The sequence below is a fragment of the Urocampus carinirostris genome, chromosome 9 (assembly GCF_059441175.1).
Source record: "Urocampus carinirostris isolate Australia breed hairy pipefish chromosome 9, RoL_Ucar_1.0, whole genome shotgun sequence".
NCBI classification, from domain to species: domain Eukaryota; kingdom Metazoa; phylum Chordata; class Actinopteri; order Syngnathiformes; family Syngnathidae; genus Urocampus; species Urocampus carinirostris.
The window spans coordinates 40,953,899-40,981,896 of NC_142357.1; the positions used below are offsets into that span (position 1 = coordinate 40,953,899).

Here is a 27,998-nt window from a genome sequence, read left to right on the forward strand (position 1 = left end):
AAAGAGAAAGAGAGAGAGAAAGAGAAAAAGAAAGAGAGGGAGAGAGCATGAGAAACAAAAGATACAAAGTTGTGAGAGAGGGGGAAAAGAAAGGGGAGAGGAAGAAAGAAATCCAAAGAGAAATAGAAAGACAGAAGGAGAGAAAAGAGAAAAGAAAGCGCAAAGGGTAGGAAGAGAGAAAGAGAAAAGAGAGGAAAGGAAAAAAGGAAGTTAGAGCAAATTAAGTTAAAAAGACACAGAAAGAGAAAGAGACAGAGTGGGAGAAAAGGGGTGGAAAAGTAAGAGAGAGAGAGAGAGAGAGAGAGAGAGATACAAGTGCAGTGTCTTTGTGAGAGGCAGCTGGCTTTGGCAACATCAAGTGGACATATTTCAACCTGCAGCTCGCTTTTCTCTTGTGCTTCTTTGAGTGTTGTCTCGCGGGCCGTATTCAACCTCTTAGTGGGCCTGATCTGGCCCGCGGGCCGCCTGTTTGACACCTGTGGTATAGAGGGTAAAAAAGCTCATATTCCGCACGAAAAACTAATAAAAACGATAAGCCTGACTGTTTCTCCATGTTCATTCCCCCACAATGGCAAATTTCTGTGGGTGATCTCCCCCAAAATTGACCGTAGCAGCACGATGTAGGACTCTCTGGGTCCTTTATGCGAATAATGAGCGTCATTGGGTGGGGGTCTTCTAAAAAACATATATAGGACTCAGCTGCTTGACTTTAAATGGCAATTTCATGTATCGGCCTTTGGACATAAAACCTCCCATTATGCCGCTTTAATTCCGGGATTAGATCCGCTTTTCCGCTAAATGAGTGTCGGGGGTCTGTATCGGTGAGGGGAAGGGGGCGTAACAAAAGGCGCTCTGAATGCGAAGCCCGGGACCTGCAGGAAGAGTCCGAAATCCTGACCGCTGGATATAGAACTGCTAAAGAGGGACGCGGGGAAAATGGAATCGTCTTCGTGGTCTTTGATATCAAAGTTGTGTTCGATGTGGCACTCCGGTGAATATATATCATAGATAGAAAGGTAGATAGATAAATAGATAGATGGATAGATAGAATAGAATATGACTTTATTGTCATTGTTACAACATGGGATATGCTGTGACAACAAAATTGGACGACTCCAGTTCCACATTTACGGTGAGGATAAGGACACAAAGAGATAAAGGAACAAAGAACTAACAGATAGATAGATAGATAGATAGATAGATAGATAGATAGATGTCTAGATAGAGGGAGAGAGAAAGAGAGAGAGAGAGAGATGTCTAGATAGATAGATGGATAAATAAAGAGATAGACAGATAGATAGATATAGAAAAAAAGAGAGAGAGAGATGTCTTGATAGGTAGATGTCTAGATAGATAGATGTCTAGATAGATAGATAGATGGAGAGAGATGTCTAGAAAGAGGGAGAGAGAGAGATGTGTAGATAGATAGATGTCTAGATGGATAGATATCTAGATAGATAGATGGATGGAGAGAGATTTCTAGATAGAGGGAGAGAGAGAGAGATGTGTAGATAGATAGATAGAGAGAGAGAGAGAGAGATGTCTAGATAGATAGAGAGAGAGATAGATGTCTAGATAGATAGATAGATAGATAGATAAATAAAGAGATAGATAGATAGATAGAGAAAGAGAGAGAGATGTCTAGATAGATAGATGTCTAGATATATGTCTAGATAGATGTCTAGATAGACAGATAGATAGATAGATAGATAGAGAAAGAGAGAGAGATGTCTAGATAGATAGATGTCTAGATAGATAGATGTCTAGATAGATAGATGTCTAGATAGATGTCTAGATATATGTCTAGATAAATGTCTAGATTGACAGATAGATAGATAGAGAAAGAGAGAGAGATGTCTAGATAGATAGATGTCTAGATAGATAGATGTCTAGATAGATGTCTAGATAGGTAGATGTCTAGATAGATGTCTAGATAGATAGATAGATGTCTAGATAGATAGATGTCTAGATAGATAGATAGATGTCTAGATAGATAGATATGGTAATTTCATAAATGTCTATAATGGATACATTCACCTGTTCTCTTGGGCGCGACCAGTAAGGGGCGGTAATGCTCAATAAGACCGTACAAACGAATGCCAGCTGGCGTTAATCAGAAGGGAAGAAGAAATGCATGGCGAAGCCTCCAGAGAGCGCCGTTGGCGTTGAGAAACATGGCAACCACTTCAAGCATTCACAAGAAATACACTCTCATACACCCGTGCTATCTTTTCCCCAGCGGGCTGGAGACGACCCACGATCAGACTCAACTCCAAAGTGGTGTCGGGTCCCGAGGCGGTGGTCAAGTCGGGAGCGCCCATGGACCTGAAGTGCGAAGGCAGCGCCCCCGTCAGTTGGCAACCCCGACTCCCCAAACACAAGCGTTACCTCACCAAAGGACGAGGAAACGTGGCCACCTTGAAGGTTCCTCGCACCTCCACCGAATTCACCGGCACCTACAGGTGTTATTACACCGACGGGACGCGCCATCGGAATCTGACTTCCTCCGTTCACGTTTTTGTCAAAGGTGAGCAAAGGTTGACCCGTTCCCGTTATCGGGGGTCAAACGACCTAACCCGACAGCGATGACACAAAACAATGCGTGATGACGTCACATCCTACTGTAATATTAAAGTCACACTTCAAACATTGATCTCCTTTCTCCTCAGAGAAGGATTGTACAGTCATTTTCTCTCGTTTTACTGTTTACTTTTACTGTGAACAAAACATTCGCAGTACAGTTGCCTATTTCTACTTGACCAGTTGTCTCAGGTTGGGTGGGGATGATTCATTTACCTTGCACTGCAGTGTCAAACACACTTTACACTGTTTACTTTTGTGATGTGAAAATACTTGAAGTACAGTATCATATGTCTACTTGACCAGTTGTCTCAGGTTGTGAGAGTTAATTATATATCAAGAAAAAAAAATATCAACTGATAGATGTCTAGATAAATAGATATATGTCTAGATAGATTTCTAAATTTCTAGATAGATAGATAGATAGATGGATAGATGTCTAGATTGATGGATAGATGTCTAGCTAGATAGATAGATGTCTAGATAGATAGATATATGTATAAATAGTCAAACACACTTTATACTGTTTACTTTTGTTGTGTGAAAAGACTCGAAGTACAGTATCATATGTCTACTTGACCATTTGTCTCAGTTTGGGAGTGTTAATTATATATCAAGAAAACAAAATATCAACTGTAGTACGAATGAAAGAAACTTTATTTTGAAACATAATAAAACAAAAACAATGCTAACATAACATGTCCCAGAAGAAATAAGAAGAAGCCTATACCAAATTCATCCTCCCCATTTTAACTTCCTTAATAATTATCTGAAAAATATACACATTTACATAGGTTTATCTTACAAAACAATCAGGAAATTATAATAATTAATAAAAACAATCACATTTAGATGAGGAGTGTATAAATGATGTGTGAAAAACGAGTACAGATCCTCAAATTGATTTTGTCTTTATTGTCATTGATATCATTGTATCGTGCATTGTGTTCTGACAGCGGGGACAGATTAAGTATATAAGAATTTTGTGGCCAGGAGAGGGATGGCTACTTGCCCAAGACACACCACAGGAATGGTGCGCCTACCACCCGTGTGCTTAAGGGATCCAACCGACGTTATGTCTCTGTAGCGCAGTGGTTGGCACATTCGCCCAACAAGCGAAAGGTCTCGGGTTTGAGCATGGGTGGAAACAAATGAAGGCCTGGAAAGGGTTGGGTGACACCAGGTTGTGCTTTCCCAAGACACACCACAGGAAATGGTGCGCCTACCACCCTAGTATTGAGTACTTCAAACACGGTGCCTTTATAAAAACTGAATTCATAATGTGATTATCAAATAATAAAACTAATATAGCTGAAAACGAATGCCAAAAAAGTCCACTCTGATTGGCTCCCTCTCACTATTTAAACCCACGTTTGTTTCTCGCCTGTTGTCAGTCCGTCTGCGAACCTCAGTGTACTCTAGGCAAGCTTTTTTGACCCTGACTCTCACCTGTTTTTGTTCCTGTCTGTTTGCCGGCTTCGCCCCTTTTTTTGATCCTGACCACGTCTACTCTCCTCTCCCGGCTTTCGACTTGTTTCCAATCCCGACCATGTTTTCTTGCTCTCCTTTTTCACTACTGACCCATTTTTTCCGTTCCCGACACCGCCATCGCTCCCATCTGTTCCCCGACGTCAACCTGTTTTTTAATCCTCACCACGTCTCCTCTCCTCTCCTGGCTTTTGACTTGTTTTCGATCCCGACCACGTTTTTTGCTCTCCTTTTGCGCTACTGACCAGTTTTTTTCTGTTCCCGACACCGCCATCGCTCGCCACGGAAGTCCCACTTCCGAGTTCAGAGCGACCTGCTTCCTGGATCGTGGGTGCAACCCTTTCCTTTCTTCCAATAAAACTAAGAGAAACGTAACGCAAGTGGGTCCTGTCTCCCTTCTGGTCTTAACAAATATAGTAGTAATTTGATTACATTTTTTTCCCTGTAACTGTAACGGAATGCTCTTCCCCCTGAGATTGGATCTGCAACCTCAGTGGAAATGTTTCAATCTAAGCTTAAAACACACTTCTATTCTATAGCATATGAATGACCTAGATTTTATGTTCACAGTATCAGGTGATGGTGTCATAATAGTCTGTAGTTTTCAATAGTCTTTGGTCTGTGCAGCCCTTTGAGATTCTTTGTGATTAAGGGCGGCACGATTAAACATGACTTGACTTGAATTCAATGACATTTTCAGTATCCCGCTTACGTAACGCCGTTACACGAGTTCCGATACTCCCATCCCAAGGTTCACCGCTTCATCAGCGTCTAATATCCGATCTCCATCCCAGATCCCAACCGTGTTTTCTGGACCAGCAGCACCTTATTGAGGGTGGTCAAAAAAGAAGGCGAGGTCTACCTGCTCCCCTGCCTCCTGACGGACCCAAGCGCCACGGACATGAGTCTCCGCATGGACAACGGCACCACCGTCCCGGCGGGGATGAACTTCACCGTCTACCGTCACCGCGGCATCCTCATCCACAGCCTCCATCCCAGCTTCAACGCCGACTACGTCTGCACGGCCAGAGTCAACGGGGTGGAACGCACCTCCAGAGCCTTCTCCATCAACGTCATTCAGAGTGAGACCGCCTCCACACTCAGGTGCTGCAGGGTTAGAACCGGCAGTTTGTTTTAAACTCATCGGCCATTTTTTTTCCGGAATAGAGCTCCGCTTCCCTCCGTACGTTTTCCTGGAGACGGACGAATATATACGGATCGCCGGGGAGGAGGTGAAGATCTACTGCACCACGCATAACCCAAACTTCAACTACAACGTCACCTGGATATATGCCACCAAATCGGTGAGTGTGAGCAACAATATTGATATAACCCAAGAACGTTCCTGTAAAATTCCTCAAAATTCCCAATCCAAGATGTAGCAAAGGTAAAGTCAACGCTCTTCTTGAACCTTCTTGACAATATGGACGCCGTTGGTCTCTTTTAAACAGTAACACACTGATTTGTTGAAGTACAGTTGGCTATTTCTACTTGACCAGTTGTCTCAGGTTGTGTGGGTTTGATTCAAAACATCACTGTCAGTGTGACTAACATTAAGGTGAGAAGTTCAGTCATCCAGGAGGGACTCTGTGTAGAGCCACTGCTTTTCTGCATTGAGAGGAGCCAGTTGAGGTGGCTCGGGCATCTGATTAGGATGCCCCCTGGACGCCTCCCTCGAGGGGTGTTCCGGGCATGTCCCACCAGCAGGAGGCCCCAGGACACGCCGGAGAGACTATGTCTCTGGGCTGGCCTGGGAACGCCTCAGGATCCCGTCGGATGAGCTGGATGAAGTGGCTGGGGGATAAGGAGGTCTGGGCTTCCCTGTTGAGGTTGCTGCCCCCGCGAGATAAGTGAGAGATAATGGATGGATGGATGGATGTTACTAACATTGAGTCAGCTGAGTTACAGAAATAGAAGGTTTTTATTCTCACCTGATTTTTCTTGCAATTAAATGTCTGCTGGAAAACACCTGAAATAATAGATTAATCACATTACGATATACTCAACATTAGATTTTACACATTTTTCCAATGGTGGGTCTAAGCGTTCCCAACAGTGGCCATGTTGGTATGATCAGATAACAGCACGAACATTTTTGCAACTGTGTATTTTACCATGGTCAATTTTAGACATTGTGAAAGAGTTGTAAATGTTTCCAAAAGTCAATCTAGGATTGTGCACACTAATTTGGGGGGTTGATTTGAATGGGGTGGAAGGATCCCTTAACCACTAGGGTGGTAGGGGCACCATTTCCTGGGGTGTGTCTTGGGCAAGTACAGCCTGCAGGCGCCCATCCCTCTCAGTGTATACCTGCATATCGTTCCTTCGGATTTCATTAGCAAACCAATGTGTCAATTAAATCAGAATTGGCAAAATAATATGTAAAACCCTGTATTTAAGCACTAAATTTGAAATTTAGTTTTATAGTCATTTTCTCATATTTTTGTTGCAGACACACAAAGGGACAAGTATTTTTGTTAGTACTATATTTACTATGATGTATAATCTCATTATATTTTGAGCCTTTTTGTTTGGCGGACTGTAGTTTGCCCACCCCTGGTCTGGGTGGTCAGCAACCATAACCTCAGGACCCAAAACCGCTCTTTGCCTGCTGGATTTGAAGAACTTTACCAGACACAGACGTTTCTCCAGGCTTTTTAGGAAAAACCAATTGTTCTCCGTTGTCCTCAGAAACCCACCATAGAAGAAAAAGTCCGCTCCAGTGGAGAAAACCGTCTGGACATCCAGAGCATCCTGACTATCCCTGCGGTGGACCTGGCGGACACGGGGAACATCTCCTGCATCGGCACCAACGAAGCCGGAGTCAACAGTTCCACCACCTACCTGCTGGTCGTAGGTAAGCTAACCGGGTCCTCCGAAAACGGAATCCCCGGCCTGACTTTCCGGAGTGGGGTCCGCAGACCGGCCCTACATCAGACTGTCGCCCCAGCTCTCGCCCAAGCTGACCCACAAGGGTCTGGCCATCGAAGTCAACGAGGGAGAAGATCTGGAGCTGGCGGTCCTCATCGAGGCCTACCCTCAAATCGTGGAGCACGGCTGGCAAACGCCGGCGGCTCCCAGCACCTACACCCCGGAGAATAAGCTCGTCCGATATAACAACAGGTGAGACTTATAATGTTATGGTAACAGCTAATCACTGAGCCTTCCTCTTTAGCGCGCTTTCTACAGTCTCTCTCATCACACACTTGATTGACAAACTAATGTTATGATAAGAGCTAATACATCAGTCTACACTTGAACAATTTTTCCTCTAGGCTGCGTGTGTGCGCAATTGCGCACCGCCCAGAGCTTTTCCGCGCACAAGAAAATCTAGCCGGCTCACAAAAATCAGGACTTTGTTCTATTGCCCCCCCCCCCCTTCCTTTAAGTCACTTTTTGACCGCTGATTCAATCCTGTCCTGATTCCTGTTTGATTCCCGGCGCCGACCCTTTTTCTGAACCCGATTACATTTTGCTCTTCCACTACTGAGCCATTCAAAACAACTAAATGAGTCATGTGATTATCGAAGTCATGATTTAATGATTAAATAAAAAAAGGAACATACTCATACCTGTGGCGCTCCAGGGCTCCATGCCCTTACAAACTGTCGTATTTCCCCTTACAAAATACAAAATTGTCACGGGACCGGACCAGATCGGAGGCAGGAGGCGGGAAGGATGAACTCAATCGCGTAACGACCAGTTACTTTTATTTAGGAAATAAAAGTCGTCCAACACTCGGGGACAAAACAAAACAAAAACAGGCTTACAGACAAACAGGAACTCAGACTAGGAATACACACAAAACAGGCTTTTACTCAGAACGGGCAAACACAGGTTTCTTCAAGTCAAACAGAACAGATTAATGCAGAACAGAAAACGCAATGAACCAGCAACCGGCAATCCCCAAAACCCGCCTTTAAGAAGCACACGCACAAATTAGACGATCTGCTACAGCCGGTGCCCAGGGGGCGGGGCCAGCCGGTCACCACGGCGACCATGCTGGACATGACAAAAATAATCTTTTTTTTTTTCAAACGTGTTTATTGATGTCGTTTAACATGTTTTTTGTTATATCATATATATTCTTCATGAACATTTTGTTGTGAGGTACTGAGTTTTCTTGACATTATTATAAAAAAGTTCAAAAATGAAGCCGCTTGGACGTTCACCGTAGAAGGAAAAAAATACATGCAAATAGAATTAATGTCATGTCCTGCACGGTTGTCATGGCGCCCAGCTGGCCCCGCCCCTTGACACCGGCTGACCTGCATTTTCCTGATTACTCCTATGGGCACTTAAACGCGCCTTTTGGAACTGCCCTTTGCCAGATCGTTGTTTACCCTTGTTGAATTGTGTATTGGACAACTTTTCTTTCTCAATTAAAGTGACGGATCCTCTACGCAAATGAGTTCCAGCGCCCTGCTTCCCGACCCGTTTCAAGACAGTCCCGTTCCGTTTCATGACAATTAAGTAGAATAATACATTTTCTTATTCGAATTATGAAATCATTTTCTGCATTCAATTATTGTTGGTAATAAACTGATTCAAGGGATAACCAAAAATCATTTTCTCCTTTTATGCTTCCTTTTTTTCTTCACTTCTTTATACAACATCATAAGTCGGAATAGAATGCATCAAAGCAAGTGAGCCGTTGGAGAGCCGGCTCTCTTGAATGAGTTGAGCCGAAAAAGCCGGTTCTCTAAAAAGAGACGGACTTCCTTTCACTACATCAAACCGCTTGCTTTGTTTGCAACGAAAAAAACGATACAGAGAAAGAGGCTACCGCGGTGAACTCGTTTGACTCGATTGATTTGCCGTTTGGTGATCGTCGGTATATACCGGATGGTACCCATCATTGACAAATTTGCGTTTTTCCGTACGGATTTTCTCGTACGTCGTCCGTGTCTTAAAATGCACCATAAATGTACTTTGTACGACAAAAACCTACAGCTTGACAGGTATGTATACTGTAGCTGTAAAGTGTCCAACGCTACTCTACCCACCTCTGCAAAGTACCGTATTTTTTGCACTATAAGGCGCACCGGGTTATAGGGCGCACCCCCCAAAAACTGTTTTTGGTCCTATATTTTCCATACATAAGGCGCACTGGATTATGAGGCGCTACAACGGGAATGTCGACAAAAACAGTCAGATAGTTCAGTCCAATTTATTCCCCCTCTTAACATTCCCAAAGCTTGCAAAGAAGCAAATACGTGTCGAGAACACGTGCGGATGCGGTGTCTGTACCATGTCACTCAAATGCATCATTTGGAAGGTTCAAGTCTTGGGATTCAAGAAATGCCAAACATTTCTTAGTTTCCATTTTATTTTTGGCTGGCAACTGTGTGGACAGCAAAGTAAGAATTTGATTGTGCAGGGAAACGGGATTCTTTACTGTGCATATGACAATCAACACTTTGAATTAAATTGAGTTTCAAAATAGACTCATCACAGAAACATCAAGATCTAAAACGAGATACCGGAAAAATATAAAGCCACATAGCTCACCTAAGTTCTCTTGCAGCCATCACCTTCAATAATGATACGTAACCATGGTCTTCTTACAACCGTGAGTAGTAAATCCAACCGTGTAAAATATTTACAAAAACAGACTAGTAAAAAATGTTTTCTCTGTGCCGTAGTGCAACCCAATGTGTGATTCACATTCATCTTTTTCGGCCAATCGAAGGCTTTGTTTAGCCCCTTTAGCCTATGCGAGCCTGGAAATGCTAAAAAGGACCCGCCTTCTTTACCTCCAAATAACTTCAGCCAATAGTGACTGATTCAAATGACGATTGACACATTGGTTAGCCAATGAAACGCCGGTATATAAATCCCAGCATACACCGCGGACGACTTCGCCTTCGGGGGAAAATCGAGTCGGCGGCTGCTTGCCTTAGTTGCCATACTTTGCGACTTAGTATTGATCCATATATAAGGCGCACTGTATTATAAGGCGCATGGTCAGCTTTTGAAAAAAATAAAGGCTTTTAGTTGCGCCTTATACTGCGAAACAGCTTCAAAACATAAGTTCTGATCTTCCCTCATGTGGAACGGAACCAGTTCCCACCCGGTCACCAGATTTCCCTCCCTCTCCTCAGATACCACGCTACCTTGCAACTGAAGAGAATGAACGCTCAGGAACAAGGCCAGTACACCTTCAGCGCCAGGAACCAACTGACCAACGCCTCCATTACCTTCCAAGTCCAAATGTATCGTAAGTGTTCGGCGCTGTCACCCCTCCGTCCCGTGATCCCGATCGCTTAGTGTTCCTGTCTGAATGGCAGAGAGACCCGTCGCCATGGTGAGATGGGAAAACGTCACCACCCTGACCTGCACCTCCTTCGGCTACCCTGCGCCCAGCATCATCTGGTACCAATGTTTCGGGATTCGCCCCACGTGAGTCCAAAAACACGTTATTAAAAATAGCGAAATATTTTTGGGGGGGTAATGGCTACCGGACTGGAAACGTGTCGCAATCCGTGCGGTTGCAACGGGGAGAATAGGTATGTGACAAAAATAGTTCGAGTATTACTCTGGAGGAACGGAAGCGAAAATTTCAGACTTGCGGTGACGACAGTCAACAAGTCATCCGGATTTAGAGCTTCATCTGTTAAGGGTTTAAGAAAGGATTGGGGCGTTTAGTCTAGACCACCAGGCAAAAGGAATTACCGGTATGTGAAGAATTACAATCAAGTACCTCCATCCATCCATTATTTGCACCGCTTATCCTCAGTAGGGTCGCGGGGTGCCGGAGCCCATCCCAGCCATCTCCGGGCAGTGGGCAGGGGACACCCTGAACTGGTTGCCAGGCAGTCGCAGGGCACACAGGGACAACTCATTCCCACCTAGGGACAATTTGGACCGACCAATTAACCTGAAATGCATGTTTTTTGGAATGTGGGAGGCAACCGGAGTGCCCGGAGGAAACCCACGCAAGCAGTTAGCTGCATGTGCTCTGTTCATGGCGAGTTCCGGCTTTTTGTACGATAGCGGCTATGGTGTGATAGCTGATTATCGAAAAACAGCAGCTTTGGTTCCAGGTTGTTTTTTCCTAAGCGGATGACGTCACGCCAGTCCAAAAGTTCGACATCCCTGCGGCAGATGGAAATCTTTTCTTTGTGAAAATCCAGGGATACACCACCTCGTGTTAGCAAGTCCGCCTCCTCTCCGATTCCCCCCGGCTTTCGTGTCTCTGTTTAGCGGCGTTGAAGCCGGATAGCTCCGGGTAGCTCCGGGTGGCTACACGTTAGCGTCCGGAATGCTAAACGTGAGCCACGTTTCCGCAAAACACAGCAACTGCGCTCCCCGTGCGCTTCGATGTTTTCCACCAGCACTCGATGATCTTATTTGGTCGGGAGTTCGCATTTACCGTGATTACGGATGGTACCGAAGACTTATAACGCCGCTAGCCGCTTCGCTAGCTCCGGCTCTTCTTCCACGATAGGCCCCTTCATCACGCCGGCACGAGAATTCTTCAGGGCAAGGAGTTGATTCCTTGATTAGAAGCATTTTTGTGCGCTAAAACCCATGTCCATAGGATAGAAGTAGTTGTCAAAACGGGAAGAAAAAGCACCGAAGATAGGAGCAGACAATAAAACAATAAGGCAGCTGCTGGAAAAGGCAGCCGAACGGAACATAGGGGGAAATTCAATCTGAAAGATTTGAGAGAGCAAGTCCATGCATGATTTTCTATAATACCAAGAGAACCTTAAAAATCACATCTAAAGCGAACAGGGAGCTAATGCAGGTTAGCTCAAATCGGGGTCATGTGATCAAACTTTCGTGTCTTCGTTAAAAGCCTCTCTGCAGCATTTGGTACCAACTGAAGGCTCTTGATTTTGGACTTCGGGAGACCAGAGAGTAGGGCATTACAGTCACCGAGACAGGAGGGAACAAATGCGTGAATTATACTATCCGCATAGGACGGCATGGGAAAAAGTTTAGCAATATTGCGAAGATGGAAGAAAGCTGTTCTAGTCATATTCTTAATGAGTGTTTGAAAGGAAAAATTGGGGTCAAACATTACACTTAGATTTTTGACCGAGTCACTCTGGGTGATATTATCTGTCAATGTTCAAAGCCGTTTTTCAGAGCAAGTCACAGCATTTAGATGGACCAATAACTAACATTTCGGTCTTTTCAGAGTTAAGGTGCAAGGAGTTGAGTGACATCCACTCTTTTATTTCCAAATTTCCACAATTTACTGTGGCAGATTCCTCCATCGGAAGATATAGTCGAGTGTCATCTGCGTAGCAATGGAAACTGATATTATAATTGCGAATAATATCACCTAAATGCTGAAAAGAAAGGGGCCAAGTACTTAACCCTGCGGAACACCACAGGTAACACTAAAGGGCTCAGATGTCATTTCACCCTATTTAACACAGTGCGTCCTATCTGAGAGGTAGGATCTGAACGATAAGACAAAAACCTACTAAACCAGACCTGGGGGCTCTGGTCCTCGAGGGTCCTGCATCATTTTTAGGTCGATTCCAGACAGGACGGGACAGACGGGATTGATATCAAAACAGGATATCAAAAATATACAGGACAAACTAGACAGGAACAAAACTGAAAACCGATATTAAACAACGGGACGGACAGGATTGATATCAAACCAGGATATCGAAAATAAGCAGGACAAACTAGACAGGAACAAAACTGGAAACTGCTTTAATACAAGTGATTCCAATGACCGGGATTGTTAACAGACCAACGAGCTAATCATTCGTATCTCCTGAGATAAAGAAGAGAAACCTCCAAAATCATGCAGGACCGGAGTCAGTCCTAAAACCCGACTAAATCTAAGGTGTTTCCATCGATCCAGGTGCAACGAAAGCAATACCGGCCTGCAGATGGCGACGCCTCTTCAGGCTCAGACGGTGAAACTCCAAAGGGAAGAGTACGGCGCGGTAGCGGTGGAGAGCGTCCTGACGGTAGGACCGTCCAGTCGGAGGATGACGGTGGAGTGCGTGGCTTTCAATCTGGTCGGGGTCAGCAGGGACACCTTCGCCATGGAAGTTTCTGGTAAATACGGAAGCGCTATCCGGAATTTCTGCCGAGTCACAGGGACGTGACTCCGACCGCGTTCGATGTTCTGCGTGACTGTTTCTGTTTTTTTCTCACAGTCAGCTGCTTCGTCTGTTCCTGACTGTTTTTTGACACTCACTCTCGCGGCGATTGCGAATTTATGATTTTCTACAGTCGCTCCTTCAGAGAACTGACTTTTACTTGCTGGTTTACCCCTGCTGCATCATACAAGTGCCCTGGAATGACCTCACCTGATCTTTCTCTTGGTTATAGACAAACTCTTTACCTCCACCTTGACCGGATCTGCAGGGATTCTGTCCATCCTTCTTGTGCTTCTGGTGTTCCTGTTTTACAAATATAAGCAGGTATCACTCGAGTGTGTCCGACAGGGACATAAAGGATCCATTTTAACCGAGGTTTTTCCCAGAAACCGAGATACGAGGTCCGTTGGAAGATCATTGAAGCGAGAGATGGCAACAACTACACGTTTATTGACCCCACACAGCTGCCCTACAATGACAAATGGGAGTTCCCCAGAGACAAACTCAAGCTAGGTGAGTAGCATGTTACTTCAAAACATTAGCTATAACTCCAGTTGTGATATAAGACAAGGACTGTACAGTATACCCCCGGGATATGACATGAATCTATTCAGTGGTAGGTATGGCAGAGTAAAATGTCTGTTTATCCAGGGATAGAAACCTATGGCAATGCGTAGCTAATGTGTTTTGACTTGAAGTGGTCGAGAGGAGTAGCAGGTGGATGCAGAGGGAGAAAGAAACAGCAGGTTAATGGTAAAAATGTTTTTGAAACTTCCTCTTATGAGGACAATCATGCCATTGGATGACTTTGTGGTTTTATTCGCCTCTTTATCGCCGATTGGTCATGGCTATGCAACTTAGCGATGGTAAAATGTCTTCTTTGTATTTCTCAAAAATCGCAAGCTTTGTTCTCAAGTCTATCATGTTCTCTGATCTCCCATTAGAATTACCGCAAATAAATACAGTATAAAAAATACACTATTGTATTGCAATAAGTCTTTACAAAGAACACGAGACTCGAAACAAAATGAGAGAAAGTCATTGTGGGCGATAGTTCAGCCAATTGTATTTCGGCATCTTAATGAAGTGTTGACGCAAACCAATAGTCGATTGGCAATAATAGAAAGTTATTTTAGTTATTTTACACATGTACAAACATTGCAACATTTAAATTTAAATTTTGGGCCTTGTGAAAATAGTAATTTGTTTTCGACATTGTATAGAGGGGAAATCGCCATAAAGAGGGGCCCAAAAGCAATCTTACTACTACTGTCACGAAATGGCGCCCAATTGGCCCCGCCCATGTGGTGCCAGCTGCAGCTTGTTGACACATTGGCTCCCTGTCAGTATTTAAACGCTGTCCTGTCAGTCCCCTTTTGTCGGTCTGTCTGCGAATCTGTTTTTACACGGCAAGCCCTTTTTCGCCTGTCCCCTTTTTTCCTCCTGTTTGTCTCCCGTTTTTGCTCCTGTTTGTCTCCCGTTACGGTCTGTTTGATCTCGACCACGTCTGCTCTCCCGTCCCGAATTACAACCTGTTTTGATCTCGACCACGTCTGTTCTCCTGTCCTGAATAACGACCCTTTTTTTTTATATCAATCACGTTTTTGCTCTTCTATCCCCGGCTACTGACCCATTTTTTTCCGTTCCCGACACTGCCATCGCTCGCCACAGAAGTCCCACTTCCGCGTCTGAGCAACCTACTCCCCGCGACCAGCGATCTCTGGATCGTGTGTGCGCTCCTTTCCCTTCTTCCCAATAAAACTGTGAGAAACGTTATGCGAGTGGGTCCTGTCTCCGTTCTGGTCCTGACAACTATACTGTGAAGTGATAACGTCATAAGGCGGGAAACCCAAAGTCTACTTATATAACCCCGAACAATATTGTTAGGAAATCCTTAGGGATGGCTTCAGCTGGATCAGGGGTTGATAACCAATGGCTTGCGAGCCATATATGGCTCGGTGATAACATGGAACTTGTGCAATTATTTGCTGTAATGCTACAAAAGGAGTCGATTGTAGCACGTGCGAAGCCGGGACATTATTAAATATACAATGTGTTCAGTCCAGTATATATAAGGCACTGTTTGAACCTGCAAGAGACCCCGTTTAGGCTGTAAATTGCTATATAATCCTTTTTATCATTACACAATCTATGATCATTGTTGAAACACCTAATAGCTCTAGTAAAGCACCCAGAGAAATTTGATTGGTTGAGCGGTAGGACTGGGCGGAGCTATACACACAGCATATGCACCTTTCCTCGCCCTGCAACGTCTGCACTGAAGGTAAATACGTTGGCATCCTGGTTTGCAGTATTTTGTGACATTTTTACAAAAGAACTCTGCTTGCACCTTGTTTTAAAACTATTATTTAGGACAATGTCATGTCAAGTCATGTTTATTTGTATAGCGCTTAGTGGTTTATTTATGCTGATATGGGACACGGTCTCCAGATTTATTATTATCTCAAAGATTTTGTCATGGTTGCCATGGCACCCAATTGGCCCCGCCAGTGTGGCGCCAGCTGCAGCTCAATGACATATTGGCTTTCCGTCTGTTTAAGCTCAGTGCTCTCACTCTTCCTTGGTCAGTGTGTCAACGAACCTCTGCCCCGTAAGACGTGGGTTTTGACTCGGTCCTGTTTCCTGTTTGTATTTCCTGTCCGGTATTGTTCTCGTTCATTTTGTCCTGTTTAATATCAGTTTCCAGTTTCGTTCCCGTCTCGTTTGTCCTGTTTATTTTCAATATCAATCCTGTCTGTCCCGTTGTTTAATATCGGTTTCTGGTTTCGTTCCCGTCTAGTTTGTCCTGTTTAATTTCGATATCCCGTTTTGATATCATTCCTGTCTGTCCCATTGTTTAATATCGGTTTTCGGTTTCGTTCCCGTCTAGTTTGTCCTGTTTATTTTCGATATCCCATTTCGATATCAATCCTGTCTGTCCCGTTGTTTAATATCAGTTTCCAGTTTCGTTCCCGTCTCGTTTGTCCTGTTCATTTTCGATATCCTGTTTTGATATCAATCCTGTCTGTCCCGTTCTGTCCGGTATCGACCCCATCTGTCCAATATCTGCTCGGGCAATTGGTATCGATTTCGTCGGCCTCTGGCTTCCTGCCATTCCACGCCAGACTGCTGCCTCACGTGCATGACTCCCCATTTCCTGTAAAATAAAAGGCTTGTGTGAGAAACATCACGCGTTTGGGTTCTATTCCTGTTCCGGTTCATGACACAACTCATCAAACGTAAACAGTGAGATAAAACATGAAGATTTAGCTTTGGTCTGGAGAGCGGATTTGTCAGATATGTTTGCTTTTATGGCTCTTTGGGTCATTCAGGTTCCTGAACCCTGAGCTAGATGACCTGACCGTAAAGCTTTGCCTACAAGGTTCCGGTTCCATACCCGACTCTCAGGTTTAAATAACACGTCTCTCAAGTCCGGTTTAACTTGACAGGAAAGATCTTGGGTGCCGGAGCTTTCGGGAAAGTGGTGGAAGCTACGGCCATCGGTCTGGGAGAACAAGACAATGTGATGCGCGTGGCTGTGAAGATGCTAAAAGGTAGGACCCCGATTCGTTTTTTCTCCTCAGCTCATAAAAACGATATCACATTTTCCACGCGCCGTGTTTCTCTTTAAAGCCAGCGCCCATTCCGATGAGAGGGAAGCTCTGATGTCCGAGCTGAAGATCCTCAGTCACTTGGGACATCACAAGAACATCGTCAATCTCCTGGGGGCTTGCACCTACGGCGGTAACTCCGTTTCCATTGTTGTGGAATGTGGAGAATAACTCATGATAAGTATGTAGGCATAGAATAGAATCGAATAGAATATACATTTATCGTCATTGTTACAAAATGGGTTGAACATCCGTTCGCATTGGTGAGAAAGATTCATGTTCTATTGTCCTGAACATTGGTACGCCTCAGGGCTGTCCATTGTCTCCAACTTTGTTTTCCCTATTCACACATGATTGTCAACCCAATTCTGACCATTCGCTATTCGCTAAATATGAAGACGACACCGCAGTTACCGGCTTTATTTCAAATGGAGACGAAACTGAACACGAGCAGAAATTGATTCACTTTCCACCCGGTGTCATGAGAGTAATCTGTTATTGAATGTAGGTAAAACTAAGGAGATGATAATAGATTTCCGTACTAAGCCTCCCCCGCATGTGCCACTGTCAATTAATAGTAGTGTGGTGGAACTGGTCCATTCATTCAAGTTTCTGGGTACTTACTTGTCAGCTGACCTCACATGGACTGTCAATGCTACTGATATTCTAAAGTCAGCCAGACAAAGGCTCTACTTCCTTCGTCAACTCAAATCATTCGGAGTCCGTCAATCCATTCTAGTCCATTTTTATCGCGCCATCATTGAATCCGTTTTAACTAGGTCAATCACAGTTTGGTTTGGTCGCGTCAATCAGAAAGAATTGTCAAAGATGGAATCAGTAGTGAGGACGGCAGAGGAAATAATAGGTACTGGCCTCCCGTCCCTGCAAAGTATCTACATGGATCGAACTAGAAAACGGACACTAAAAAGTATGGACGATCCCAGTCTCCCTGCTCGCAGGTACTTTGATGACCTGCCGTCAGGTCGCCGTCTTCGCTCCATTGCGAGCAAGATTTCACGTCTTAAAGAGAGTTTTTACCCTTCCGCTATCCGTATGTTCAACGGGAATTGATTTCGGTTATTATGTAAAGTATTATTATGCCAACGGCGTTCCTCCGACCTATTCTACTCTAGTCTTGTTATTTACATATTCTTTCTTTTTAAACTATTCTATAAATTACCTTGTATCATACACTACAATATCTTTTTTACTCTATTCTTTTTATTCTTTTAAATCTATTATTTTATCATTATTGAGTGTTCGCGTGTCAAATGATTTTATGGCTTATACTGGCTGAATAAATAAATACAATACAAATACATATTGTGACAACAAAATTGGACGCGGCACTCCAGTTTCACATTTTACAGTGAGGACAAAAGAAAACAAAGAAGATAAAGGAACAAAGAAGATGTTTGTATTTTTCCTCCGGAGGTGGGTGTACGAGGGGGGTGAGGGACAGACAGAAATGGCTGGATCCATCTAGGTGTTCGACATTACTGTACACATGATCCAGTGTTTTTCCCCTGGTTGCTCAGTCCACGTATTGAATGAATTTGGGAAGTACAGTCCTTAAGCATGCCTTAAGCTCCGTCAGGGTGTGGTGTTTATTGATAGCAGCGGGCAGGAGATTGAGCGCGATGCTAACGTTAGCATCCGGTGGAACGTAAACAGCAACCACAATGACCACAGTTAGCTCTCTCGGTAGATAGAAGAGTCTACACGATACTGATAGAAACTCTATATGGAGTGAGCAGTGTGTGTCAATGATTCGGCTGTTATTGCAGCGCATAGTCCCCCATCCCTGTTTTTACCGGAGTCTCCGTTTCGGTCGTGCCAGTGTAGCGTGCGTCCTGCTGGTTGGACTGCGGCGTCGGGGAAGCCAAGACTCCGTGATGACAAAAATGCTGCAATTTCGGACAAAGCTGTTGGTGGCGATCCGCAGCTCAAATTCACTCATTTTGTGGACGATGGATCTGGCGTTGGTTAGGAACATGCTCGGAAGCGCTGGTCTGTGTGGTCGCCTTTTAGCCTGGGCCCGACCGGCAGCCAGGCTTTTACTTTTGCTCCCTCCGCCGCCTCCGTCGTTGTCGGCAGGTAGATCACCCATGGAGATCCCGGTGGTCTCTGTATATCCCTCGGCATGTTGTGGATGTTATTGTAGTCATGAAAGGAGTCAAAGGGAAAATATGAGGGATAAAAGAACACTGAAAACAAAAAGACGGACTGGAGAGCCTGAAGCCGCTGCACTCGCGCGCGCCGCCATCTTGACTCTTGTCTGGTGAAGGTCGTGAGATGGCGCCACTGATTTTGGAGGAACCGTCGTTGGATGTCGCCCCAAAATATACGCAGAGACGAGATATGACAAAAAGGAAACGCGCTTTATTGCATTCGGGACACGTTCAAAGTTCCAGACGTTCAACATTGGTTTTTATAATGTTCTCAAATAAAGTTAAGATATCTCGTGAAGGTCGTCCGCCCTGGCAACAACGTCATCCCACGACCTTCACCAGATGCCTTCATACTTATCATGAGTTATTATCCACAACACCATCAAATAAACACTTTTTTTAACGCGGTACGCTTTCAGGACCTGTGCTGGTAATCACGGAGTACTGCAGCCTGGGGGATTTACTGAACTTCCTCCGGCAGAAGGCGGAAACGTTTATGTGCTTCGTCATGAACGTTCCCCAAGTCGCGGAGAACGCCAACGACTATAAGAACGTGTGCCATCAGAAACATTTCTTAAGAAGGTGGGTCACCGAACACTATAACGGAGAACTTGTAGAATTCTGAACATTACATGGACTTTTCACAAAGATGTGTTTGGATTCATCCATCCATCCATTATCTGCACCGCTTATCCTCAGTAGGGTCGCGGGGGAGCTGGAGCCCATCCCAGCTATCTTCGGACAGTGGGCAGGGGACACCCTCAACCGGTTGCCAGCCAGTCGGAGGGCACACAGGGACAGACAATTCACTCGCTCATTCACACCTAGGGACAATTTGGACCGGCCGATAAACCTGAAATACGTGTTTTTGTAATGTAGGAGAACATGCAAACTCCACACAGGAGGTTCGATCTCATGACCTCAGAACTCTGCCGCACACGCGCTAACCACTACACCGCCGTGCTGCCCTGATTAGAAACCATTATAAATAAATAGACACGTGAAGAAAAAAATGACATTTTATTTACCCTTTGGTGTAATGTGACTTGAGCTGGTCAACGGGAGTAGCAGGTGGTTGCACAAGGGGGAAGACAGCAACAGCAGTAACTCATTTCAAAACTTCTACTTAATTATTGTCATGTCCTTCCAAGATTTCCTTGTTTGAATCACCTCCTTAGTTTTATGAAAAGTCCTTGAGTCAATTGGATACAGCCATATTCCTGACAGAGGTTAACGATTCGTATGCATTCTTCATACTTGATAATCCAAAGCTTTGTTTCTATAGTTATTAGGTTTTTGCTACTCCTTTTAACGTCACTAAGAATAAAATACAAAAAAAACAGTATTGTATCACTGAAGCGCAAAGTCTTTACATGGCACACGTGATTCTAAACTGAATAAAGGGAAGGGTATTGTGGGAGGTAGTTCAGCCAATAGCATATGTTTTTTTTCTGATGACGTGAAAACCAATAGCAGAACAGAATTTTATGTCACACTGACAGATAACGGTGTGTTCATGAAGTTAAACACACTAAAATGCAAAATTTTTGGGTAGGTAGAATAATTTGTGGGAAAAATGCTGTAAAGAGGGGCTTCATAAGCTAGTGTCGTTGTATCCCGGGGTTCTACTTTACGCATACATAAAACAACCAAGGCACATGCAAATCTTCAACATTTCAAGTTTTGCTATAAACCGTTAAGTAATACTAATATTTGTGAAAATATTTGTCGCTGTAACCCGGGGTCGCTGTATCCTGGGGTCGCTGTATCCCGGGTCATCTACCGTATTGAATTCCAATTCATCCCGTGTTTCATTTCACAGCGACAGCGGGATCTCCAGCGAGTCCTCGAGCAGCTATTTGGAGATGAGGCCCTGTCAGCCGTCAAACAGCGAGCCCTTCCAAAGTAATATCCTCTCTTATTTCTTTGGAAACCTTTCAAAATAAAGCTGGATTTTCTCGCCGGGACCCAGGCGCAGTGTGCGAGGACAGCAGGGAATGGCCCCTAGACTTGGACGACATGTTGAGGTTTTCCTATCAAGTGGCTCAAGGCTTGGATTTCCTGGCTGCCAGAAATGTGAGTGTGAGGCTTGCGACCCAAAATGCTAAAAGAGCCATATTGGACCAGAAAAACTGCAAAAAAAAAAGAAGGGTTTTATAAGACTCATAATGAATTCAACATAAGCTGTGTGTATCCCTATTATCTATACAGTAAAACTTAATCCTGATTCCAATGGGCCGGGAAAATGAACTGTGTGTATAGCTCCGCCCATTCCTACCGCTCACCCAATCAAATTTCTCCGGGTGCTTTACTAGAGCTATTAGGTGTTTTTAGCTTTTTGGCCGATGTCCGGTATTCTCAGACCCCATCACCTCAAAATGACGTTTCCTAGAAAATACACGAATCACTCATCTGGTTTTGATTGAACATGAATTCATACGTTTATATTCACATGGATAAAACGAGAATTGAAGCGTGTAAGAACTGGAGTCTGTCAGAGACCAGAAACGGAGACAGGACCCACTTGCGTGCGTTTCTCTTTGTTTTATTAGGAAGAAGAGAAAAGGTAGAATACAGGATCCGTAGATCGTTGATCATGGGAAGTGGTATTTCCGTGGCGAGCGAAGGCAGTGTCAAGAGCGAAGGAAGAACAGGTCGACGGCCGGGACGTAATCGAATTCAGAAAAGGGGTCGGAACCGGGAATCAAACAGGATTCAGGACAGGAGAAAGTCAGGGTCGAAAAGGGCATGCCTAGCGAGGGCTGAGGTTCGTAGACGGACTGACCACCGGTGACAGGAAGACGGGGGTATAAAAAGTGACAGGGTAGCAGGTAGACCTCGCCTTCTTTTTTGACCACCCTCTGTAAGGTGCTGCTGGTCCAGAAAACACGGTTGGGACCTGTGATGGACATCAGAACCGATATTAGACGCTGACGTAGCGGTGAACCTTGGGATGGGAGTATCGGAACACGTGTAACCGCGTTAAGTAATCGGGATACGGAAAATGTCATTGAATTCAAGTCAAGTCATGTTTAATCGTGCCGCCCTTAATCACAAAGAATCTCAAAGGGCTGCAGAGATCAAAGACTATTGCAAACTACAGACTATTCTGACACCATCACCTGATACTGTCAACATTAAATATAGGTTATTCATATGTTATAGAATAGAAGTGTGTTTTAAGCTTAGATTGAAACATTTCCACTGAGGTTGCAGATCCAATCTCAGGGGGAAGAGCATTCCGTTACAGTTACAGGGAAAAAAATGTAATCAAATTACTCGTATATTTGTCAAGACCAGAACGGAGACAGGACCCACTTGCGTTACGTTTTGCTCAGTTTTATTGGAAGAAAGGAAAGGGTTGCACCCACGATGGTTGCTCTGAACGCGGAAGTGGGACTTCCGTGGCGAGCGATGGCGGTGTCGGGAACGGAAAAACGGGTCAGTAGCCGGGACAGGAGAGCAAAAAACGTGGTTGGGATCGGAAACGAGTCAAAAGCCAGGACAGGAGAGTAGACGTGGTCAGGATCAAAAAAACGGGTCGAAGCCGGGGAACAGGCGGGAGCAAAAACAAGTGGGAGTCAGGGTCAAAAAAGCTTGCCTAGAGTACACTGAGGTTCGCAGACGGACTGACAACAGGTGACAGAAAGGGGTGGGTTTAAATAGTGACAGGGAGCCAATCAGCGTCCGAGGCAGTTGGTTCCTCGCATCAGGAATCATAACAGAGGATAGTAATAAATGTCGGAATAAAGGAGTAAAACAGGGCACGACAACAGTAGCACGTTGCTATCTCTCTTACAGGAAGTAAGGACAGTGCAACTTCCTAACCTGTCCCACTGGAACTCTCTACTCAACAACAGTGTTCCGTGGGTGAATCTCGTAAACCCACTACAGAATATTAATGAACCATACAGTGTGACCGTTACAGTATTATAATAATAATAATAATAATAATAATAAAACATTGTATTTCGAAGGGCCTTTCAGGACACCTAAGGTCGCTGTACATATAATAGGACACAACAAAGCAAGAGTAAAACAAGGAAGTCATAAATAGCAAATAAAACATAGTATGTGAGGCAGATAGTCAAGAAAAGTCTGAATAGGTGAGTTTTGAGTCCGGATTTGAAGGTAGACAGAATTTCAGCCGGCAAGGAGTTCCAGAGCCGGGGGGCAGAGCGGCTGAAAGCTCTGTTACCCGTTGAGATGAAGCGGGCAGGGGGTATAGAGGGATGGAAGAAGGAAGCTGATGTAAAGGAGGTCAGAGAGGTAGGGAGGGGCAAAGTTAAGAATGGCCAGGTGTAGAGCAGGATTTTGTAGTTGATTCTATGGTTAATCGGGAGTATCGTACAGTCTTCCATTTTCTTCTCATGTCCGGACTCCTTTTCTTGACTGACGCCGTGATGTGACACAACTTGAATCGAAGCACAAGGAGATCGAGTCGGTCAGAAATTCATTTGTCTAGGGACAAAAGGGCGGCATACACTTTCCGGGAAAGTTGCATCATCCGGCCTCTTCTAGGAAGAAGACAGGAAAGACGGCACGTCGCCACGGAATACGACTCCGGAATAGACACGGCATCATGCATAAGAAGGGATCGAAATGATTAGGATTTGGATCCGGTTATGCAACGATTTTTCGTAAGAAAAACATTCGAAATCATTGTTGGGTCTAAAACGACCACTGACGTGTGGGAGAGCTAAAAAATATTGGCTAATCATAGAAGGAAATTCAGGCAAAGACTTTTTGAGTTTTCTAGACAACTGCAGTTGGAGAAGGGAGCTTTCTACTCTCTGGCCAAAAACTCCTTCTGAAAAACGTCCCCCTCTGCGCTGTGTTTTATTGAAGTCACAAGGGTGGAAAAGTACAGAGACACACTTTTGAGCAAATACGTTTAAGCCTACTTTACAATCATCCTGACCAAAGTCTTTATCCGGATTTTGCAAAGATCCGGATAAACTGAATCTGGATTTACCGATTTTTACCGTATTAGCCTAATATCAAAATGGCTACGTCTGTGGAGAATGATGCACAGCTTTTGTAGGATACCACCTCAAGTTGATTACAATATTATCGAATTAGTTTCAGTTTCATATTGATCAAACTAAAGAAATGCAATGAGGAAATTAGATTTTTGATTTTCCAGCAGCAGCCTTTTGATAAGCTAAATAACATCAAGTTAATACAATTTGAGTTTGATTTCAGGACAAATGTAGACAATTCAGTGCATGGCTAAAACGCAGCAGCATCCTCTTCTCTCTCTCTCTTTGATACTTAAGGGAACTATCTTCGGGCTTGAGCAACAAAACTTAAATAATATCCCCCCAAAAAAAATCTGAAATCACTAAATAAGAAGAGCAGCTTCAGCGACAAATTGCTGTCACAGTCTTGTTCCACGGACAGTCTGAGGAGATCATTTCTTCCTCATGCCATGAGGCTCTTTAACTCCACACTGGGCAGTAAAATCCCACATTTGACCCCACATTTGCATATTACCTTATTTTTATGACAGTGTGTATTTTCCATAGCACTATTTAAATACTTCATTATATTGGGTATTTTTGTATTCTATATCTTTTATTTTATTATTTTATTTTTCAACACAAGGATACTGCTGGAAGTCTGAATTTCCCTACAGGGATGAATAAACTATCTATCTATCTATCTAAAAAAAGAAAGGGCATACAGTGTTTTTTCCTGTGCACTACTACTCAAGATTTTACGTTATTCGCGCAACGCTTGATCGATCACAAAACATTGTACGCAACGGAAATCGAACCCGGGTTACGACGACGAGAGCGACGAATCCTAACAACTAGACCACCAGTACTACAGATGACATAGCTCATTATCACACTTTTTACTTACGGTACCAGAAACGAATGTTAAAAAAATAGAGAAAACACAAAGTCGTTCTGAAAGATGTGAACGCGGATTCTGATACATCATCAGAAAGACTTTCTGATTTCTCCATTTTCTGATATTCGTTTCTGTGAGTAAAGAAAGTGTAATAATGAGTGAAATCCAATGGCTTTTCATATGTCATCTGCATCAGTAGTGGTCCTGTGGTTAGGTATTGGAGCTCTCACAGGGTTCTGTTGTTTTTGGACAAAGACCTTGCAAACCCCTTGCGGCCCACATCAAATGAAGTGGCGGGCCACCTTTTGGCCCCCGGGCCACGAGTTGGTTGCTTGAGGCTAGAAACTGCAAAAACGACCTCAAATGTGTTTTCTGGCACGCAGTGCATCCACAGAGACGTAGCAGCTCGAAACGTCCTTCTGACCGATCACCGAGTGGCTAAGATTTGTGACTTCGGCCTGGCCCGGGACATCATGAACGACTCCAACTACGTGGTGAAGGGCAACGTGAGCTAACACCATCCGCCCGGAAATCCCGATTGCCCTGTATTTATTTCACGGACTGAAGGTCTGCTTCTTCTGAAGGCCCGATTGCCGGTCAAGTGGATGGCTCCGGAGAGCATTTTCGAATGTGTCTACACGGTTCAGAGCGACGTCTGGTCTTATGGGATCCTCCTGTGGGAGATCTTCTCTCTTGGTGAGAACATACAACCGCCATAATATTCTTTATTCAGACTCAAATGCGAGACAACGCATCGAGGAATCCATCTCCAGCCAAGACAGGGGTCTCAAACTAATATTTTGAGGCTCTCTCCATGAAAGGAAAGCTCAGGAGTTTGGTAGATAGATGCTAGGGACCAGAGCCAGGGACCAGAAACCTCCACGAAAATTCATAAAACCCCCCAATGGGTTAAACCACATGTCTCAAACAGGCGGCCCGTGGGCCAGATCAGGCCCGCTAAGGGATTGAATCCGGCCCGCGAGACAACACTCAGAGAAGCGCAAGAGAAAAACAAGCTGCGGGTTGAAATATGTCCACTTGATGTTGCCAAAGCCAGGTGCCTCCAACAAAGACACTGTACTTGTATTTATTTCTCTCTCTCTCTCTCTCTCTCTCTCTCTCTCTCTCTCTCTCTCTCTCTCTCTCTCTCTCTCTCTCTCTCTCTCTCTCTCTCTCTCTCTCTCTCTCTCTCTCTCTCTCTCTCTCTCTCTCTCTCTCTCTCTCTCTCTCTCTCTCTCTCTCTCTCTCTCTCTCTCTCTCTCTCTCTCTCTCTCTCTCTCTCTCTCTCTCTCTCTCTTTTTGTCTTTCTTTGTTGCTCTTTGTCTCTTTCACTCTCAGTGTCTCTGTTTTTTCTCCTCCATTGTTGCTCTTTGTCTCTTTCACTCTCAGTGTCTCTCTTTTTCTCCTCCTTTGTTGCTCTTTGTCTATTTCACTCTCTGTGTCTTTTTAACTTATTTTACTCTAACTTCATTTTTTCCGTTTTCTCTCTTTTCTCTTTCTCTCTTCCTACCCTTCGTGCTCTTTTCTCTTTTCTCTCCTTCTGTATTTCTATTTCTCTTTGGATTTCTTTACTCCTCTGCCTTTCTTTTCCCCCTCTCTCACGACGTTTTATCTCTTTTGTCTATCACTCTCTCTCCCTCTTTCTCTTTTTCTTTCTTTGTCCCGCCCTCTCTCCTTTTCCCTCCCTCTTTCTCTTATTTCTTGATCTCTCTTTTTCTTTCTCTTGAATCTACTAGTCCGGCCCCCGACAGAATGTTTTATCGTGTGGCCCCCGAGTTTAAATGAGTTTGACACCCCTAGGTTAAACTAACCCCGAAATGACAGACTGAGAGTATACTCCCGTAACAAAATAACAAGTGTAGATCTACAACTCATAACACAAGGCACAGAATTGCAGTGGAAGGAATGTTTCATTGTCGAAATTGGAGGGCTTCTCCTTTCAGTGTAAGGAAGCAATTTAGAGAGCGGCCGGCTAGCTGAGTTATGGTTTATTGGAGTCAGGCTTGACATATGGAGAACACATTTGTCTAAGACGGGAAATTCCAGGCTTGTTTCTCCCTAGTTAAGATGTCAAAGAGTGTTATTAATAAAAACACTCGCTCGGTTTGGATTAGCTTACGAAATAACAACATTCCCCTGGCAAGCTGATAGGAGTTGTGATGTCAGGCCGACCCCAAGTATTTTCTTGAAAATTGTGTAACTTTACGTCATGTTGGAAAATCGAAAAAGGACGCAGCAACTTCGGGGAAAAACAACACGTGATATGGCTGATGGGATGTGTCTACTCTAAAGGGTATAAAAAAGCTGATTGTCTCTTAGACGAATGAGAACTCTGTTTTGGACTCTGCTGAACGAAATAAACGGCTTCTCCCTGTCATGCCAATATCTCTTTGTATCGTGTTTCTAGATTTTAGAGGCGAGGCAATAAGGTCTGCTCCGAAAGCTGCGCGCTAGCATCAGGTGTCCTCGAATGGATACAGATTTCCCGAAGAGTAAAATACAACTCTCCCCAATGTAGCCGGTTCCCACGATTTGTTGCTCCACGGTTTCATGACTATTGGACCTGGCGTTGGCAAGATACAGGAAGTTAGAGTAGTTAGCCTAGCTGTTGGCAGTAGGTTGAACCAGCAGCTCTTACCTTCTCCTAGACGCCTGGGTCACATCTGGAACCCGATAATAATCCACGAAGCACCAGCTGGTGATCGCAATTTCGTTAGTTCTGATAGTCCGATTAAAATGATCAGTTTATTGTCAATGTCACAAACTGCTAAAAGCCAGCGGTCGCTATCCTTCTCAGTTTGTTTACGGAGCCAACGCCCGCCCCCTGTTTGACTGTCAGTTTAGACCAGCCTATCAGATTCACAGACAGTCACACCCACCCAACACAGAGCACCCCCTCTAATCTGTTCCCGTAGTCAGAACACAATGCACGATACAATGATATCAATGACAATAAAGACAAAATCAATCAAATTCAAAATCTGCAAAGGAGTGAACCAGCAAAAACCGAAGCGCGAAGAAGCTAGGGGTATCTGTATTTTGTTTTGACTGAATATTTCATGTTTTTACCGGTTTTTAAACTGTTTACCGTTTGAAAATGTAGTTTGAGACCCATGCTCTAAGATCATACGTACCGATTTTTATACATCGAGCTAAAATTGCCGTGAAAGTTTATGACGCACACCGACGCTAATAATTAGCATATCAGACGT

General features: G+C 44.3%; 2 protein-coding genes across 2 annotated transcripts in view; one reads left to right on the plus strand and one right to left on the minus strand.

Moving 5' to 3' along the window:
* Positions 1-650: 650 nt before the first annotated feature.
* Positions 651-27,998, plus strand: part of csf1ra (colony stimulating factor 1 receptor, a) — a 38,907-nt gene continuing 11,559 nt past the window's right edge. Inside the window, exons 1-19 of the mRNA XM_088343867.1 lie at positions 651-664; positions 782-991; positions 2,202-2,527; positions 4,863-5,150; positions 5,236-5,372; positions 6,760-6,925; positions 6,990-7,191; positions 10,173-10,288; positions 10,359-10,470; positions 12,902-13,101; positions 13,378-13,469; positions 13,532-13,658; positions 16,595-16,699; positions 16,779-16,889; positions 19,347-19,509; positions 20,750-20,837; positions 20,896-21,003; positions 25,170-25,292; positions 25,371-25,482. Of these exons, the coding sequence (XP_088199993.1) occupies positions 651-664; positions 782-991; positions 2,202-2,527; positions 4,863-5,150; positions 5,236-5,372; positions 6,760-6,925; positions 6,990-7,191; positions 10,173-10,288; positions 10,359-10,470; positions 12,902-13,101; positions 13,378-13,469; positions 13,532-13,658; positions 16,595-16,699; positions 16,779-16,889; positions 19,347-19,509; positions 20,750-20,837; positions 20,896-21,003; positions 25,170-25,292; positions 25,371-25,482 (2,800 nt within the window). The remainder of the gene's footprint in view (positions 665-781; positions 992-2,201; positions 2,528-4,862; positions 5,151-5,235; positions 5,373-6,759; positions 6,926-6,989; positions 7,192-10,172; positions 10,289-10,358; positions 10,471-12,901; positions 13,102-13,377; positions 13,470-13,531; positions 13,659-16,594; positions 16,700-16,778; positions 16,890-19,346; positions 19,510-20,749; positions 20,838-20,895; positions 21,004-25,169; positions 25,293-25,370; positions 25,483-27,998) is intronic.
* Positions 21,553-27,998, minus strand: part of hmgxb3 (HMG box domain containing 3) — a 59,727-nt gene continuing 53,281 nt past the window's right edge. The window contains exon 21 of the mRNA XM_088343891.1: positions 21,553-21,826. The gene's annotated coding sequence lies outside the window, so the exon portion shown is untranslated. The remainder of the gene's footprint in view (positions 21,827-27,998) is intronic.